Genomic DNA, 18491 nt, shown 5'->3' with positions numbered 1-18491 from the left:
CAGTATTGAAGAAACACAGTGCACCCCTATAGAATGCATTTTAAATTAACATTTTCACTTCTCTTCCCTCTTCTATTGAATCCTGAATTGATGAATATGAATAGGAACAAAGCTAATTTTGGACTGTAGCAAAATTCCGATGGGTGGAGGAATTATAGTTTTGGACTGTTCGAAATATACTAGCACAGACGAACCAACGCCAGATACCTCTGGTCCATCAACTGAGACGCCAGGAGGTAATGTAAACATTTACCCAGTAGCAAGGTGCCTTTGAATTATTTGGCTTTACTACACTCAGATTACCGGCTGAAATTTGTAAACAATAATTATGAGTTTATACCTCACTATAGTATCGTCTCACTATCTTAGTTTAGTTTAGTTTATTGTCACGTTTACCGAGGAACTCAAGATTTACAATCTTTCGAAAAAAGAACATTCATTTCACCTCGGTCATAAATCTGTTTATCCTCAGATTATGTCTGCTCTCGAGGTTGACTTTCCCGACTCGGGAAACAGCTTCTCAATATCTACTCTGCCTTTTAATGAATTCATGCCAATCCTACTTGATCTTTTCTCGTAGGACAACCCTCTCTCTGAGGATGCAATTAAGTGAATTAGTGCTGCTATGTGCTTGGAAATTGGATCATTTCTAAGCAGGAGTCCGAATGCTGCACTGCACTGTTAACCCGTGCCTCTTTGTACTAGTTTAGTTTGGGCAGGGTTTCATAGGGAAGTTGTGCTGGTGCATTTGACGCAACTACATAGTTCTATTACAAAATAATACCCATGAACATTTTTCCGCACAAATTCAAGTTAGGGGTTCTGCCCTTAAAAGGCATCCTCCATTATGTTTCAGATTATTTGGACCTGTCTGGTTTCTTTACAAATGTGGCTGACTGTGAGGCACTTAAGTTTAGTGTAATTTAGAGATAAATGCTGGAACAAGGCCCTTTGGCCCACCGTGTCCACGCAGACCATCGATCCCTAGACACAAGCACGATCTTACATACTAGGGACATTTTACAATCTTTACCGAAGGCAATGAACCTACAAACATGTTCGTCTTTGGGGCTTGGGAGGAAACTCCAGCGAGTACAGGCTCAGGGTAGTCAAACGCTCATCATATGTTAACCAACTCATTCCTGGGATCATTCTTGTAAACCTCCTCTGGACCCTCTCCAGAGCCAGCACATCCTTCCTCAGATATGATGGCTAAAATTGCTCACAATATTCCAAATGCGGACTGACCAATGCCTTATAGAGCCTCAGTATTACATCCCTGCTTTTGTATACCAGCCCTGTCGTACTTGAGGTGAGGAAGTTCACAGATTTCAAGTTCTGTCTGCGGATGAGGTAGAGGCATGGAAAATGGCCTATGTGTTGGGAGTGGCTGGATGTCAGCCAGAGTTCACATGAAGAGGACAGAACAGCTATCATATATATTTGGAATAACTGAGAGCCCATTATTAATATTTGTGGTATTTTATTAGTAACTGCCAGTGAACTGAAAATGACCTGTTTATTTCTGATCTTTTTAGCGTTCTTTAAATCAATGTTAATGCAATTTCCCAATCTCTAGATTAGCGTGATACTTCCAGAAAATGCAAAAATAATATGCTTGTTTTCTCTTGCTTACTGTGGTAATCCATTCAATTAGAAAACATTCAATTAGATTTATCAAACTTTTCCCTTTTTATGTTGGCTCAGCCTAAGTGCATAAAGATAATTTCGGTGCCATGACTTAAGTAACTGGTTATCTTGAAGAGCAGTTACATTTGCTAGCTTTCATCCTGCTGGGACAATTCCAAAAATAATGTTTAAAGACGATATTTGCACTCGCCATCCATCGGAGCGTGGTGGAAGCCAAGGGTGGCGGTGGAGTCAGATAGAAAAGTGGCATTTAAGAAGAATCTTTTAGATCGGCACATGAACAGGCAGAGAATGGAGGGATACGGATCATGTGTGGGCAGAGGTGATTAGTTGGCATCCCGTTTGGCACAGACATTGTGGGCTAAAGAGCCTGTTACTGTACTGTTCAATGTTCTATGTTCAGCAGCCATTTTTCCGTAGCCCCAGGATACAAATAATCAGGTCTTGATATTTTATCATCTTTTAGTCTAGTTTTTTTTTTATCTTGAGTGATGTCAATTATTTTAAATTCCTCAAAACTATTAGAACCCTGGATCACTACTTTGTCCGTTGAGTTTATTGTGTCTTCTACAGTGAATAATGACACAAAATAGTTGTTTAAAGCTTCAACTATTTCTACAATCTGCGTTAAAATCGCTTCATCTTCCGCCCTCAATGGGGGACATTTAGTATTGCCGCTCTTTCTTTCTGCACGATCACAGAAACGTTTAGACAGAGTCTGTATGTGATGAAAAAACAAGTAGATGCAGAAGTGTGGTTGGAAACAAATGCCAGTACCGAGTGCATATGGTACACAAAAATGCTGGAGAAACTCAGCGGGTGCAGCAGCATCTATGGAGCGAAGGAAATAGGCAACGTTTCGGGACGAAACGTTGCCTATTTCCTTAGCTCCATAGATGCTGCTGCACCCGCTGAGGTTCTCCAGCATTTTTGTGTACCTTCGATTTTCCAGCATCAGCAGTTCCTTCTTAAAAACATTGAGTGCATATGGTTGGCTATTGATATCCAAAGCAGCATTGAGTCCAGTAATAAATATTTTCGCATCTCTTCTTTTGAATCTTCTCAAACTAATACATACAAATTCGACAGGAGGAACTGCAGTTATAGATGACAGCAGCATTGGTGTGAAGGAAGGTGCTACAGGTTTGGGTTCTACTGGACAGACTGCTCCAAATACCCCTGATCAATCACCTGAGCAAACAGTAGGTAAGGTACAATTTTAATTAATGGCAAAGTACTTTCCAGATTTTAATTATAGTTCAAATTACTAGCTGGGATTTGTAAACAAAAGCTGTGAACATGAGCATCAACGTTATGCGAGAACATTTCCTCCAAGAAATTGCAATATTTCACAATGAACGATGGTTTAAATTTAGTCGTGCAGCATGGAAACAGGCCCTTTGGCCCAACATGTCCATGCCAAACAAGATGCCCAATTTATACTAGTCCCAGCTACCCGCATTTGGCCCATACCCCTCTAAACCAGTAGTTCTTAACCTTTTTGGCATACGTATGCACATACGCGAACAAAATACTGTATGTGGTATGTACCTTTATTAGGTTCCTAAAAATGAGCTCAACAAATGGATATATTATTTATGACCCCTTCATTTTCCCCAGTAAAGCCCCAAATGACCCCCTATGGGGGTCCCGGCTCCCAGGTTAAGAACCACTGCTCTCTAAGCCTTTCCTATCCATGTTTCCGTCCAAATGTATTTTCAAAATGTTGTTATAGTACCTGCCTGAACTTCCTCCCATGTTAGCTTGTTCCATATACCCACCACACTTATGTGTGGGATAGTTGCCTGCAGGTCCCTATTAGCTGTTTCCTTCTCACCTTCTCAGTTTTCCTCAATGATCTTTCCTATGTCTTTGACACCCACTGCTTGAACTGAGCGTGTTTTACAACTAGAATTGGAAACTACTGTTCGAACCTTCTTTTCTCACCTCCTCCACCACGCCAAAACTCCATAAGATTCCAGCGTAGACGAGTGAGAAGACTAACGTTAACCAGAATATGTTGGGATGGTACAGGGCATGCACGCACAAGAGAGCATCTTCAAAAAAAGGTCAGGATAGGCAAGGATGGTAAGAGAAAATTAAAGCTGTTTATTTGAATGTCCACAGCATTCTTAAGATGATTTGATGGCCCAGATAGAACTAATCTCTCAATTGACTCCCATCTGTCATCACCCAGTTCATTTCCCTATAACCTATTATTTTTCATGTGCCCATCAAGTCTTGGTTCTCCAACCGCTCGGGGTAATTCACTGTTACCAGCTAACCTATCAGCATGCCTTTGAGACACAGGAGGAACTGGAGCGCCCAGTGGAAATCCAAGTGGCGTTTGGGTGAAATTGCAACCACATAGCATCGGAGGTTTGGGTCAACCCCATCCACCAGATGTGTTCCAATAGCCCTCATTTCTGTGTCATTGTACCCTGCTTATTCATTTAGCGCTGACAGTTCATAAGTTCTAGGAGCAGAATAAGGCCATTCGACCCATCGAGTCCACTCCGCCATTCAATCATTGGCTGATCTATCTTTCCCTCCCAACCCCATTCCTCTGCCTTTGCCCCATCACCCCTACTAATCAAGAATCTGTCAGTCTCCGCATTAAAACTATCCATTGACTTGGCTTCAACAGCTGTCTCCAAAAGGAGATGTTGTTGCCTGAATGGATGAGATTTGATGGACACTTAAGGCTTTTTCCTCTGGTCTTTATGAATTTCTGAATCCATTTGTTGGTATGACTGCAACTGTTTCTTGGTGTATTGCCTTTGTTCCTATTACTCAGGTTATACCAGCAACAATTAGGTTTATCTTTCTTTGTTCCTTTCTATTACAATTAATACTTTAACTTGGAATCTTGTCCAGGAATTGAACCTTCTTTAAGTTGTGAAGAATTGAAAGAGAAACTGGAAGCACAGATCCACGCTATTGAAGAAATGCATGGTAAAATTGAACAAGCAGAGAGCGAGGTTCAAGTTTCCAAAAAGAGAGGTAAGCAGACAACTGAGGGCTTGAATTCATAGTTAATTTATAAGGAAACCCTATTGATATGATCACAATTATTGGGCATGAATCAAATAGTTTTCACTAATATGCACTGAATCTCTCGTTTTCTGTGAATGTGGGTTTAGTTTAGTTTAGAGGCACAGCGCGGAAACAGGCCCTTCGGCCCACCTAGTCTGCAGCGACCAGCGATCTCCACACACTAACACTAGCCGACATACACTGGGGACAATTTACACTTATACCAAGCCAATTAACCTACAAACCTGTAGGTCTTTGGAGTGTGGGGGGATACCAAAGATCGCAGGGAAAATCCATGCAGGTCATGGGGAGAACGTACAAACTCGGTACAGTCAAGCACTCCAAGTTGCGATTGAACCGGGGTCTCTGGCGTTGCAAGCGCTGTAAGACAGCAACTCTACCGCTCCGCCTCCGTGCTGCCCACGGGCGTCCTGTTCCCAAGGATATTTTATGTTTAACCGATTGCTGGTGTCTTGGAGTGGTACTTAAATCTCAGTCCGCAACGATTTAAAGAATTAGTGAGCGGAGTTTGTGTTAATGAACCTATCTTCAGTTAAATGTTGCAGATTTAACAACTTATTATTGATTTGCCAGAACAGGCTTTGGGGCATCATGAAACTTTAGATGACCTCTCAGAGTACCATTATTTTATCAAAACAATAATGTAAATTCTAAATTCTGCACTGCAACTGGGCGTTGAATCTAAAAATGGATCAGAATAACCAGATTAAAATTGAGAATGAAGGGGGCTCAGCGGAGGATTGGAGGGCTACTGCCACGAACGGCGACAGGCAGTAGACATGAATGTTCAGTGAACTTTTGGAACTTTGTCGGCACCAGATATGTGGCGACACTTGTACGCAGCGTGGGTGTGGTCTTGTGCGCAGCGTAGGCGTGGTCTGCTGTATGATTTTACCGCATTTCGCTGTACTTAGGTGCATGTGACAAGGAAGTATCATTGATCAGCCTGAAGAAGGATCTCGACCCAAAACTCCACCCATTCCTTCTCTCCGGAGATGCTGCCTGTCCCGCTGAGTTAATCCAGCATTTTGTGTCTACCTTCAAGTATCAGTGAATATTGGGGTGGGAGATTGCAACCTTCACGTGGTCTGCCCAGTTTCGACAAATGCAATTAACAGGGCGTGCACAATCACATGAGATCAAATAGAACAAGTTGTCCTACAAATTTAGGCTGTGCACGCCATATGCAAGAAGAAGTGAATATTGAGTAGAATCATTGAATATTTGCCTATGGCACTCCGAGAACACCTTCAATATCTGTGACAACAGATTTTTCCTGACCAGGAACTAGGACTGACTTGTCCTGACTGGGAATAGATTGCCATTGTCTAGGAAGGAACTGCAGATGCTGATTTAAACCGAACATAGACACAAAATGCTGGAGTAACTCAGTGGGACAGGCAGCATCTCCGGAGAGAAGGAATGGGTGACGTTTTGGGTCAAGGCCCTTCTTCAGACTGAGTTCCAGGCTCAGCATCATCATCATCATCATTGTTGAAAACATCAATGGGCACGGTGCCTTACAATGCAATGTGCGACAGTGATCGCAACTTCTACTACTTGCACCAGGCACACCCTTATTATCACCAGAGATTAATTCTGGAGCACCTTTTTCAGCAGAACCATCAAAAAAGAATGCTATGGTCACATAACACACCTGCCCAGCACCTTCTGAGAGACAGATAAGGTTGGGCAATAGATTCTAGCCTTGTAAATGCCGACCACGTTCTCTAATTGAATACATTTTAAGACATTGTTCACCATTATCAGTAAAAATGACTTGTTTGTTGAAATTAATTTTAATAAGATTTTGTCAAAAAGAATTTGTAAACTGGAAAAAAATGTGTAATGGAAATGTAATGATTTTCTTTACATTTATTTTCCACGTAGCTGGTGAATGTTTGATTTTACAAACACCTGGTACTGCTGCTGATAGAGATCTAAAAAAAAGATTAATGTTAAAGTCATATTCTGCTAAATCTAAGACCCCATCTCCAGACTTTGCCAGCAGCACAGCCACAGGTAAATTCTTAAACCTAATCATTTGGCGATACTCTGTCACTGTATGGTTGAAATGAATTGACAGATACAGTTGTAATTTTATTTTAGAGTTGTAATCAGTATTATATATGGCAATTTGTCGTATATAACAGTTTAAAATATGCCTGTTACTTTTGGATATTTGTATGTTGGTCATCAATAGTTCAATAGTCCTTTATTGTCATGTGTACCCTAAGGTACAATGAAATTTGATTTACCATACAGTCATACCAACAAAAAAGCAACAATGACATAATAATTAAACATGAACAGCCACCACAGCGGCGTGTGAGAATCCCCAGGGCACACAGCAAAAGCAGAGACCCACAGCCATCAGTCCAATGTCCGGGCCACACACACGCTCCTTCACTGTGATGTGACCAGAGTTGCACCAACCGCTTTTCTGCAGTCCCTGTCTGCCTGAACAGTCAGAAAGCCATCCGCACTCGCACCAGATTCCAGGACACTCATGTGGCACGACGTCCCCGCAACACCGAGACCAACACTTATGGCAATCCCTCCGAGTCCCCATCAATGCAGGCAGCATCCATCTTGCTTTCAGTGTCCTCACTGTGATGGAAGACGAATAACCTTTACCTTCTTCCTCCTTTTCTCCCACGGTCGGGGCGATAAAAACATCCGCAGTCAGGGCGATCGAAGCTCCCGCAGTTGGTGATCGAAGCCCCCGCAACGTGGGCGATCGTGGTTCCTGCGATGGAGGCGGTCGAAGCACCTGCAGCTGGAGTTCCTGAAGTTGGGCCCTAACAAAGGGACCGCCAGCTCCAGAATGTTAGGCCGCATTGTGGACGGAGATACGATCGGAAAAAGTCTCATCTCCGTTGTAGGAAGAGATTTTAAAAAAGTTTCCCTCACCCACCCACATAATACAAAAATTAAAGATTAACTAAAACATACAAATAAAATGGACTAAAAACAACAAAGAAGAAAGGGGCAACAGGCTGTTGACGAGGCTGCCACTCAAGGCGCCACCCGGTGGCGAAGGTGTATGTGCAGTAGTTTTAGTTTAGTTTAGAGATACACCATTGAAACAGGCCCTTACACGCCAACCAGCAATCACCCGTCCACTAGTTCTATCCTATTTACAGAAGCCAATTAACCTACAAACCAGCACGTATTTGGAATGTGGGAGAAAATAGGAGAACCCGGACAAAACTATGTGATCACAGGGAGACCGTACAAACGGCATACACTTGTAGTCAGGATCGAACTCAGGTCTCTGGCACAGTAAGGCAGCAACTTGACTGCTATGCCACTGTTCCACCCCTGTAGTAGTGAATTGTAACGAAATTGAAGAATTTGGGAATTTACACATGTACCTTCCAGTTAATTGTTTTAATCCTAGCATTATACTCGCCTACTTTTTGGAAGGGATTTTGATGAAATTTCTAGCGTAATGTTAAATACTGGCAATTTTTTTTCTCTGCATTTAAGCAAAGCATTACCATATCCAAATGAATACTGTTGGAAGTTTTGTCATTCAATGAGTGGGCAAACTAATTTATTGTATTGCTTTTTAATTCAGGTAAAATCACCCTAATTCCTTCATGTGATGTTCTGACAGTGACGTTACCCATCTGCATTACAATAAGGAAACTAAAATCACGATTTGCAAGACAGTTCAAATTGCCCATAAAGTTGTTGCAAATTACATGTAAAGGTAAGCCTGAGCGATAAAATATCCTTGTGGTAATATATGTAAAAAACAGTAATTAACATTGCTAAATTGGTATCAAAGTGTTCGGCAAACCATAGATTCTTCTTGATCAACCTTTTTGGCCTGTCACATGATAACATTTTTATTACCAAGTCACCTAGACTCCGATCTGCTCCCTAAATAATCAATATATATAATATTATTTGCAAGCACTTGCCTTTTGAAAGTTCTCATAGGCTGGTACCGCAATAGGACTTTTTAAAATATTGTAACCTCTCAATTTGTGATTACCTTGAAATACCGTTTCATTATAATTTTACTTGAAGGCTAACCTTTCCTTTTCGTCATGGCCTTTGCTGGGCCATTCTTCTTCTTGCGTGTGGCGTGCACAGCCTAAAGTCGTAGGACAACTTGTTCTATTTGATCTACATGTTTGTATCCTTTAAAACCGAGATGAGAAGAACTTTTTTCACACAGAGAGTGGTGAATCTCTGGAACTCTCTGCCACAGAGGGTAGTTGAGGCCAGTTCATTGGCTATATTTAAGAGGGAGTTAGATGTGGCCCTTGTGGCTAAGGGGATCAGGGGGTATGGAGAGAAGGCAGGTACGGGATACCGAGTTGGATGATCAGCCATGATCATATTGAATGGCGGTGCAGGCTCGAAGGGCCGAATGGCCTACTCCTGCACCTAATTTCTATGTTTCTATGTTTCTATGTGCACCTCGGCTTGATTGCATTAGTCAAAACAGGGTGGACCAGGTGAAGGTTGCAATCTCCCACCCTTGCTGGGTCATTGTTGAACAATTGAAGGAAAAACTTAAGCTTCCAGAAGAGTTTATGAACTTTCATCCCTGCTTTTTTTTTTGTAATCTTGAATGCTGACGCATTTCTGAAATAAGAAATGAAAATCAAATCTTGTCATGTTAAGAGTTCTGTGCCACAGATGGATACCAATTGGTGAGAATACATTATCTATCAGTCCTGTCCTGGATGACACCAAGGTGTGAAGTATTTGACAGTACAGATAATAGCCCAGAGTTTCCTTGAGGCAGCTTGCTAACCATACGTGTTGCCCACCCACCCAAGCTAACTTTCCCCCAGCCAGGGCCCTATTTATGGTTAATTCTACAGAAATACTTATACCGCAGCTGGACAGGCTGTTCAATAGATTTTTCAATGATAATTTGAACAGATCTTGCTAACCCTAGCCCAAACCCAGACATTGAAACTGCAGTAATTGTCAGACTATAATGGCACTGTAAGGCAGCAACTCTACTGCTGCGCCACAATGATGCCTGTTGTAACACCTTACTCTAGGTGAGCCTGGTCTTGCTAGAATTCCCCAGCAATGCACCAGGAAAACGCCTCACAAGTCTTCTACCAACAGACTGCGTTTGGCCCATGTCCCTCTAAACCTTTCCAACCCATGTACCTGTCCACATGTCTTTTAAAAAAAATTGGCCTAATGATCTGAATTATTTCTAACTTTTTAATCTATTTGTAATTAAACTTCTATAATTTAACTAAAACAGGCAGTTTTCAATATTAATAGTTCAACATTAAAGAGATGCAAAAACTGTTAAAAATCCATGGCACCATTGACGGAAATGCAATAGTCCACCCTTTATCTCCTTTCGGAGACACAATAGGGTTGGAATCTTCCCACTGTGGTGCTCATGACTCTGTTCTTGTTGCCTGACTAAAACTTGCATAGTGCCTCTGCATTTCCGCTGAGGCAGGTGTACATGAGAAGGGCAACTGAAGAGAGCAAACTCTGCCTGTGTCATTTTTGACTCAAAATTATTTGGAGATGACATATTGGCATTTTATTCAAAACAGAGTGTTAAAAAATAAAAGTTAAGTAAATTAGATTTTATATTTTTATAGTGTTATGTTCTACACTTTTACTTGTGTCGTGGATGCTGTGCACTGAATTAATGAATATATTGTTGAGATTTATTGAATTTTAGCCCATGCATTCTCAGAAGTCTTCCATTAAAAACCTGTGAACTAATAGTATCCTCTTGCGTTGTAGGTAGAATAATAAAGGATTCGGAAACGCTGGTAGATTTAGGAGTCAGACCACACGGTGCTATCGAGCTGGAGCTGGCATCTACTGACCCTGAAAACTATGTTATTGAACGCAGCAAACCACAGCAGGAAGTCACCACATCCTGTGTCATCACTGTCAAAGTTCAGCTAGGTACTACAAAATCTACACCCCCATTAATATTTTAAATTTCAGCAGGTCAATTTGGATTGAGCCTATTTAATGTTGCCCGTAGACTTATCAGACCAGGTACAAGAAAAAAATGCATGTTCCAGATTTAGAGCTGTTCAAATTAATTTTGTTTTCCAAGCCAAGTCGGGAGTCATTACATTTGTGATTGGCTTCTCCACTTGGAAACTTGCCTCCAGCAATTGATAGAGACTTGGTATTGGAACTCAAAGTTGCTACACTAACTTGGCTTATTGTTTAGTTTAGAGATTCAGTGTAACTATGTTATGATACAGGCCCTTCGACCCACCGAGGCCCGTGCCGATCAGTGAGCACCCATACACAAGTTCTATTCTCTACACTAGGGACAATTTTACAGAAGACAATTAACCTGCAAACCTGTACGTATTTTGGATGTGGGCGGAAACCAGAGCACCCGGAGAAAATCTATGCGGCCACAGGGAGAACATGCAACCTCTATACAGATAGACTGGTACTAGGTTGATTCAATTGGTCATTGTGAGCAGTTTTGGGCCCCATATCTGAGGAAGGATGTGCTGGCATTGGAGAGGGCCCAGAGGAGGTGTATGAGAATGATCCCAGGAATGATTGGGTGAACATATGATGAGCGTTTGATGGCACTGGGCCTGTACTCACTAGAGTTTAGAAGGAAAAGGGGGAACCTCATTGAAACTTACTGAATAGTGAAAGGCCTGAATAGAGTGAATGTGGAGAGAATGTTTCCACTAGTGTGAGAGTCGAAGACCAGAGGCCATAACCTCGGAAGAGAAGTACGTACATGAGAAGGAATTGCTTTTAGTCAGAGGGTGTTTAATCTGTGGAACTCATTGCCATAGATGGCTATGGAGGTCAAGTCAGTGGATAATTTTAAGGTGGAGATTGACAGATTCTTGATAAGTATGGGTGTCGGGGGTTATGGGGAGAAGGCAGGATAATGGGGTTGAGAGGGAAAGATAGATCAGCCATGATTGAATGGGGGAGTAGACTTGATGGGCGGAATGACTTAATTCTGCTCCTAGAACTTACGAAAATGATTAAATACATTAAATCTAATTTATTTGGGGAAATTAAAACATAAACATTATGTTGTCATATACAGGAGTGTGCGATTTGCAAGTCTTAGGGAGCTAGAGGGTGGTGCTGTAGTCAGGTGACATTGGGATAACATCTTCATCACTTTGGATGTGGAATGATGAAAAGTATCCCTGAAATGGATAGCATTAGAGATGAGAGCATGAGACCCCTGTACTAAACCCCAGACTGCATGAATAGCAAGGGGTTTTACTCCATTAATTCAATTGGGATTACAGTGGGGGGGGGGAGACAGACTTTTAAAAATCTCTTTCCTTGAGATGCGACTTTTTCCGTGTCATATCTCCGTCCGCACTGCGGCCTAACTTCGTGGAGTTGGCGGCCTCTTGTTTGGGACTTCTAGAGCTCCAAAACCGCGGAGCTTGCGGACTTTAACATCTTGAAGCGGGCGATCCCTTTGGCAGTGGTCGGCCTTTGGTGCGCCAACCTGTGGGAGATGCGGATTTTAACACCGTGAAGCTCGTGGTCCCTGGTTAGGGACCGATTTCGGGAACTCCGAGCCGCAGGAGTTTCGACCATCCCAATGCAGGAGCTTAGTCCGCCCCGTCGTGGGAGCTCGATTGCTGGCTGCGGATGGCTCAACTCCCCCGACCGCAGGGGGAAAGGAGGAAAGAAGATAAGTCCATCACAGTGAGGAATGTGGAGGAGCCGCTGTGGTGGTAGTTCATGTCAAATTTTTATGTAGTTGTGTGTCTTGATGCTGTTTTGGTATGACTATGGTAATCCAAATTCCTCATATATTGCGAAACATACTTGGCTAATAAATTACAATTGTGATTAGGATTATTATGATTTACTGTTGTGGTTAGTACACTATTTTATGATTTCACGTATAAAATCAATATCTGGTATTCAAATGGAGTTAAATTGTTAAAACAAATAAGATTAGAAATGAACACTAATTTAAAGAGACCATGGCCAATTCATTTACTATGGCCTCTTTAAATGTTTCTGTTTGATCTGATTTTCCTTTACAAATTAACTAAATTTGTATACCAGATACTGATTTTAAACATGAAATCATAAAATATTATACTAATCACAATCTTCTCCCCCCACAGACACCTATTGACTTAATGAGTATGCTCAGCATTTTCTGCTTATATTTTTGGATTATCAGCAACTAAGATTTTTGCTTGAACAAAAAAAATTAAATTTCTTAAAAAATAATAGCTCTGATTTTTTTTTAACAGATGCCAAGACATGTTGCACTGTGGACGTGGAGATTGTGAGACATCCATATCACAAGCCCTATTTGGGGGGCTATAAGCACAAAATTACAGGAACAGAATTCCACCACGCAGGAACACAGACTCCATCGAAAAGAACTTGTGTTTGCGTGGAGAGGTTCTGCCGAGAGACACAGGTAGAGGATACAGACACCTGATGGCTGTGGAGGCCAAGTTAATGGATATTTTTTAAGGCAGATATAGATAGATCCGTGATTAGTATGGGTGTTCGGGCTTATGGGGAGAAGGCAGGAGAATGAGGTTGAGAGGGAAAGATAGATCAGCCGTGATTGAATGGCAGTCGACCTGATGGGCTGAATGGACTAATTCTGCTCCTGTCATTTACGGACACGAACCTCGTGTTTTACATGTGTTTAATTTATGTGTTTTTAAAATAATGTGCATGTTCCTTTCATACCAAAGCCTGATTTACACGCTGGTATTTTCAGATTAACACACTCAAATTTACTGCTGACAATGTGGTCGTGTATTTGTTTAATTTATATGGGCAGATGCTGATTTATTCCGAAGATTGACACAAAATGCTGGAGAAACTCAGCGGGCCAGGCAGCATCTGTGGAGAAAAGGTATAGCTGACCCGAAACGTCACCTATTCCATTGCTCCAGCTCAGGATGCTCAGCCTGACCAGCTGAGTTTCTCCAGCATTGTGTGCCTACTGTTTAATTTGTGCTTTTTTTAATTGCGTGCCGCTTTTCAAGCATGTAACCCCCTCGTAAAATGCGAGGTATCTGCACTTGAATAAAAGCTTCAGCTGCTATTCTGCCCCATTATTTTGTTAGGACTTATAAAGTAATTCTGCAACGTTTCAAACGTTTCTTCATATCTCAGAGGTGGCACGCATGTTTCACTGCAAAATTCACCACGTTGGTTTAAACAGTGGCAGGGACTATAAACCAGGCAGTGAGAGGACATTTTTGGTTAATTTCCCTATCCCTAAATATAACACAGTATTCATTTGAAATATTCCAACTAATTAAAAGTTAAGAGGATGAGATGCTCTCTTTTTCAATTCCTTTTTAGCATCTTGGCTAGCATTTATTACCCTTCCTTGATTACTAACTGCCAAATGAAGACATTTAAAGTGACTGGAAGCTCTTATCTTTAAATGAGAGTTGGAGTTAGAAATGTCGTAAAATACAAGTGGATGTCAATAGAACTGCACATGTGGTTATTATAAATGCAGCTCCAAGTCCTCACAATAGAGGTGATCATATTTAGTGATCATATTCCATTAATGTCCAGTGGCATTGTGCTTCATACTGCTTTTTTTTTTAAATTGCTGTTTTTTTCCCTTTTTCCTTCTGCCCACAATATTTAATATGAAAAAGAATATGTGATTCTGTTACATTTTGTTTGGCTGTTTGTTTGTTTGTCTTTTTGCACAAAGTCCGCGAGCATTGCCACTTTTCATTTCACTGCACATCTCGTATGTGTATGTGACAAATAAACTTGACTTGACTTGATTTGACTTGAACTTCAAACTTAGTCATCAAACTAACTCCCTGCAGGTGAGCTGAAAGGAAATAACTATGTAAATTGTCATGTACCTTCGACTGGCTGCTTACCGCCCTTGGCGGAACCATGACCATTTTGACTATTGACCATAATTATCAGTTCAGTGTATTAATGAAAATAAAGAATAGTTTTTTACCATAAGTTTGCTACAACTCCGATAATTTTTACTTAAGTAAATGTTACCATCTTTGGGAAATTTCCATAGCAAATGTACATTTTTTTCCCTAACAGACAGTTTCTGAAAAAAATAAGTATCAGCAAACAACTAATAATACTTCAACACAGATGAACAAGATCGGCTGCTATGTGTCCAACATCAAAGATAAGTTGCTCACTCCAGGAAGGTACTTCACTGCTGAAGAATACCACGAGTGTCGGTTGAATGCGGTAAGTTATAATTCTATTTTTGAGATACTGTGCGGAAGTATCATTGAATATCTAGGATCATTGAATCATTGACTCGGGTGCTGTCTGTACGGAGTTTGTACGTTCTCCCCCAGAGCTTGTTGTTCATTTTCCTTGGGCTCTCCAGTTTCCTCCCACACTCGAAAGATGTACAGGTTCATAGGGTCATTGGCTTCAGTAAAGATTGTAAAATGTTCCTAGTGTGCAGGATAGTGCTCGAGTTCGGGCATCACTGGTCAGCATGGACCCATGGGACGAAAGGCCTGATTCCGCGCTGTATCTCTAAAACTAGAACCTTAAGATGACTCTTTATTCTGGTCTATATTTGGATCATAACATGAATGTGCTAGCCTATGAATTCAGTGATTGCATAAAAAAGCATGAAAACCCTCACAGAACAACTTTTTGTACAAATATCAACATTAATGGAAAACTACAGTTTGCTGCGGCCTTGTAACTTTTGCCTTCAACTTAGCTGCAACATTAGCTTCTCATATTTCAGGTCATTGTGATACAGACCTACTTTAGACGCTGGTTTGCTAAGAATTATGTTCAACAACTGAGAATACAAAGGGACAAAAGGTTACAATGGGAACGGGAGCAAGAAATGAAATTGAAAACGGAAAAAGACGATTATACAAAGAGACAATATGAAAGGAGAATGAATCCTAAGACCAGAGAAGACTTTGACCTACTCTTTCATGCACTGGAAGGTACATTTTACCTTGTAGACATTTCCCTTTGATTAAGTTTTCCGGTTCTGGTCTTCAGTAAATCATTTTTATTTTAAATGCTATTGAATATTTAAAATGGTCAATTTTCATAAGTTCTTATCGAGTCCACATCACAAGATTAGAAATTGTTCAGCCAGAGAACACACCTCTCGGCATACAATAGTGCATACAATGGTGCCTGCCTTGTCGCTTCTTGTGCTTGGTGGTGGAAAGATTGGTGGAAACAAGGCCCGACGTGAACGCTCTTTCCTTGACTCCAGTTCATAAGTGATAGGATCAGAAATAGGCCATTCGGCCCATCAACTCAATGTAATTCTATCTCTCCCTCATAACCCCATTCTCGTGCCATCTCCCCATAAATCCTGTCTTCTGTTAAAATTCTCCAGTTTTCTACATGAACATTTTTATTCATTAAAAACTTCTGATGATGTCCAATCATGTTTTATTTTCAATCGCAGCTCAGATGGTTTTATTTGAATGCTAGTTTCCGGTGTGAGTAGGAGAAATGTGTTTACTTCATGGCAGTTGAGGGGAATAATGCTATTATCTTTGTGTTCCTTCTGTGAATATTTAGAATGGAAGAAGGAGGAGGTGAGAAACATAAACCAGACCCTGACTGGACCTGAACGAAAGGCAGCTCTTTACACACTCCTGGAAGAAGAGGCAAAGCTCATTGCATCTATTGCTCGGCATCGAGTAGATGCTGCGAAGGAAACTGGACCAAAATTAATTCAGAATCTTTTGAATAAGGTCAATGAACCAATATGTTATTGCATTAATATAATTCCGTAAAGAAATGATGATGTCTCACAACATGGTGAGAGAATGTGATCTCAACTATCAGTTTGGTGCTACTTTGGGCCAACTTAGTGGGTACACGATCTGTTATTTAAGCTGTGGAAATAATAGCAAATGTATTGAGCCAGTGGAACAAACTCAATTTATTAAAAGTAAATTATTATGCTTGTCTTTCTCACTCAGAGCTGCCCCCCAGTGGTCAAATGATGGGTTTATTCTTCCTGCGCCAGGCCAAGACTTGGCACAGGTTCAATATACCAATTACCTAGCTAACTGCTGGGGAGATACGGGATGTTTTTCTGCTCTTCTGGGTATATTGTGGAAGTCAAATGTCAGAGTGCAGTAAGAAGACTACCAGTAGATCTCAGCTGACAAGTTCATGAGCGTTGACACTGATGAGTGAACAGATGTGTAGGAAGGAACTGCAGATGCTGGGTTAAACCGAAGATAGACTCAAAAAGCTGGAGTAACTTTGTGGGTCAGGCAGCATCGCTGGAGAAACGGAATAGGTGATGATTCGGGTTAAGACCCTTCTTCAGAATGGAGGTGGAGAACTTCTTCAAAGTAGTCATACCTTGAGGAGATTTTGCAGTGGAGCAGACAAAATATATAGGAAGGAACTGCAGATGCTGGTTTAAATGCAAAAATAGACACAAAAAGCTGGTGTGAAAAGAAGGATCTCGACCAGAAATGTCACCTATTCCGCTTTCCAGACATGCTGTCTGACCTGCTGAGTTACTCCAGCTATTTGTGTCTATCTTAGATGCCAACAGTTTGAAGTGTAACAGTGAGCATTTCCAGTCAAATTGCTGCCCAGTCCAAAATAATGATCACAAGGTGTCACCAAATTGCCTCTTTCCAAAGAAAAAGTTCTAATTATAAGTGCGTTTGTATTTAAGTATTTGTTCATTGTTTAAGTTTCAGCTGGGAACTAACTTGCATTTTAACTGGTGTAGTGTGCAGATCCCATAAGATGGAAGGCATTTGATGGGAGAATCACTGAAATGGACACCCAGTTCACTCTTCGGGCCAGAGAGCTGCGTGAAATTTACAACAGTATTAATATGAAATACCTGACCACGGATGAGAGACTGGATGCTCTATTGACTTTAAAACACACAGTCAAGGTATGAACGTCATAGAGTCTTACATCATGGGAAAAAGGCCCTTCAGCTCAACTTGCCCACACCGACCAACATGTCCCATCTACACTAGCCCACCTGCCCCATATCCCTTTAAACCTGTCCTATCCACAAACCTGTCTAATTGTTTCTTAAACGTGGCAATAGTCCTTGCCTCAACTACCTCCTCTGGCAGCTCATTCCATACACCTACCACCTCGTGTGTGGAAAAAGTTACCCCTCAGATTCCTATGAAATCTTTTGCCCTTCACCTTAAATCTATGTCCTCTGGTTCTCGATTCCCCTCGTCTGGGCAAGGGTTCTACCGGATCTATTCCTCCCATGATTTTACATGCCTCTACAAGATAACCCCTCATCCTCCTGCGCTCCAAGGAATTGGCTTTGGTAAAATTGTAAATTGTCCCTAATGTGTAAGATAGTGCTAGTATACAGGTGATCATTGGTTGACATGGACCCGGTGGACTGAAGGGCTGGTTTTCGTGCCGCATCTCTAAAGAAACCGTGAAACGCATTGTTCCTGTCTGTTAAAGCTCTGGTCACAGATTTTAACTCTTTAGAAATTTCTGATATCAATTATTTTTCCTATAAAGGAACATGACTGTAAGTTAACGCAGGAAATTATGGATTTGATTGACCGAGAAGCAGATCTTCTTATGAGGCAAGTGAAGGAAATATACCTGGATGGACTCAGACAGAGAATATCAACACTCTTTCTTCAGTACATCAAAACACCAATGTTTAACCCAGAGATCGCCAGATTCCTTAAGGTACAAAAATGGGCAAAGTTACTTTAAATGTGCTGGGGTCATTCAGCAGTGTAATTTTATGCACTTTCCCTTTTATTGACACAAAGATGGTCTGAAATGCTTAATTTTTCAAATTCTAGGATTTA

At 41.2% G+C, this 18491-nt stretch overlaps 1 protein-coding gene across 4 annotated transcripts in view; it reads left to right on the top strand.

Annotated features, from left to right (window-relative positions):
• Positions 1 to 18491, top strand: part of iqub (IQ motif and ubiquitin domain containing) — a 35037-nt gene that overhangs the window by 10511 nt on the left and 6035 nt on the right. For 2 of the 4 annotated variants that reach the window (XM_055650239.1, XM_055650238.1), the window contains exons 6-17: positions 105 to 236; positions 2740 to 2856; positions 4528 to 4653; positions 6598 to 6729; positions 8291 to 8425; positions 10459 to 10626; positions 12948 to 13120; positions 14752 to 14907; positions 15428 to 15638; positions 16234 to 16409; positions 17414 to 17584; positions 18190 to 18366. In XM_055650239.1, coding sequence (XP_055506214.1) covers positions 105 to 236; positions 2740 to 2856; positions 4528 to 4653; positions 6598 to 6729; positions 8291 to 8425; positions 10459 to 10626; positions 12948 to 13120; positions 14752 to 14907; positions 15428 to 15638; positions 16234 to 16409; positions 17414 to 17584; positions 18190 to 18366 — 1874 coding nt within the window. The remainder of the gene's footprint in view (positions 1 to 104; positions 237 to 2739; positions 2857 to 4527; positions 4654 to 6597; positions 6730 to 8290; positions 8426 to 10458; positions 10627 to 12947; positions 13121 to 14751; positions 14908 to 15427; positions 15639 to 16233; positions 16410 to 17413; positions 17585 to 18189; positions 18367 to 18491) is intronic. The other 2 variants (XM_055650242.1, XM_055650241.1) reach the window with 2 other exon arrangements.

Source organism: Leucoraja erinacea, chromosome 19 (genome assembly GCF_028641065.1).
Source record: "Leucoraja erinacea ecotype New England chromosome 19, Leri_hhj_1, whole genome shotgun sequence".
Lineage (NCBI taxonomy): Eukaryota > Metazoa > Chordata > Chondrichthyes > Rajiformes > Rajidae > Leucoraja > Leucoraja erinaceus.
This window is presented reverse-complemented; position numbering and strand designations above follow the sequence as displayed.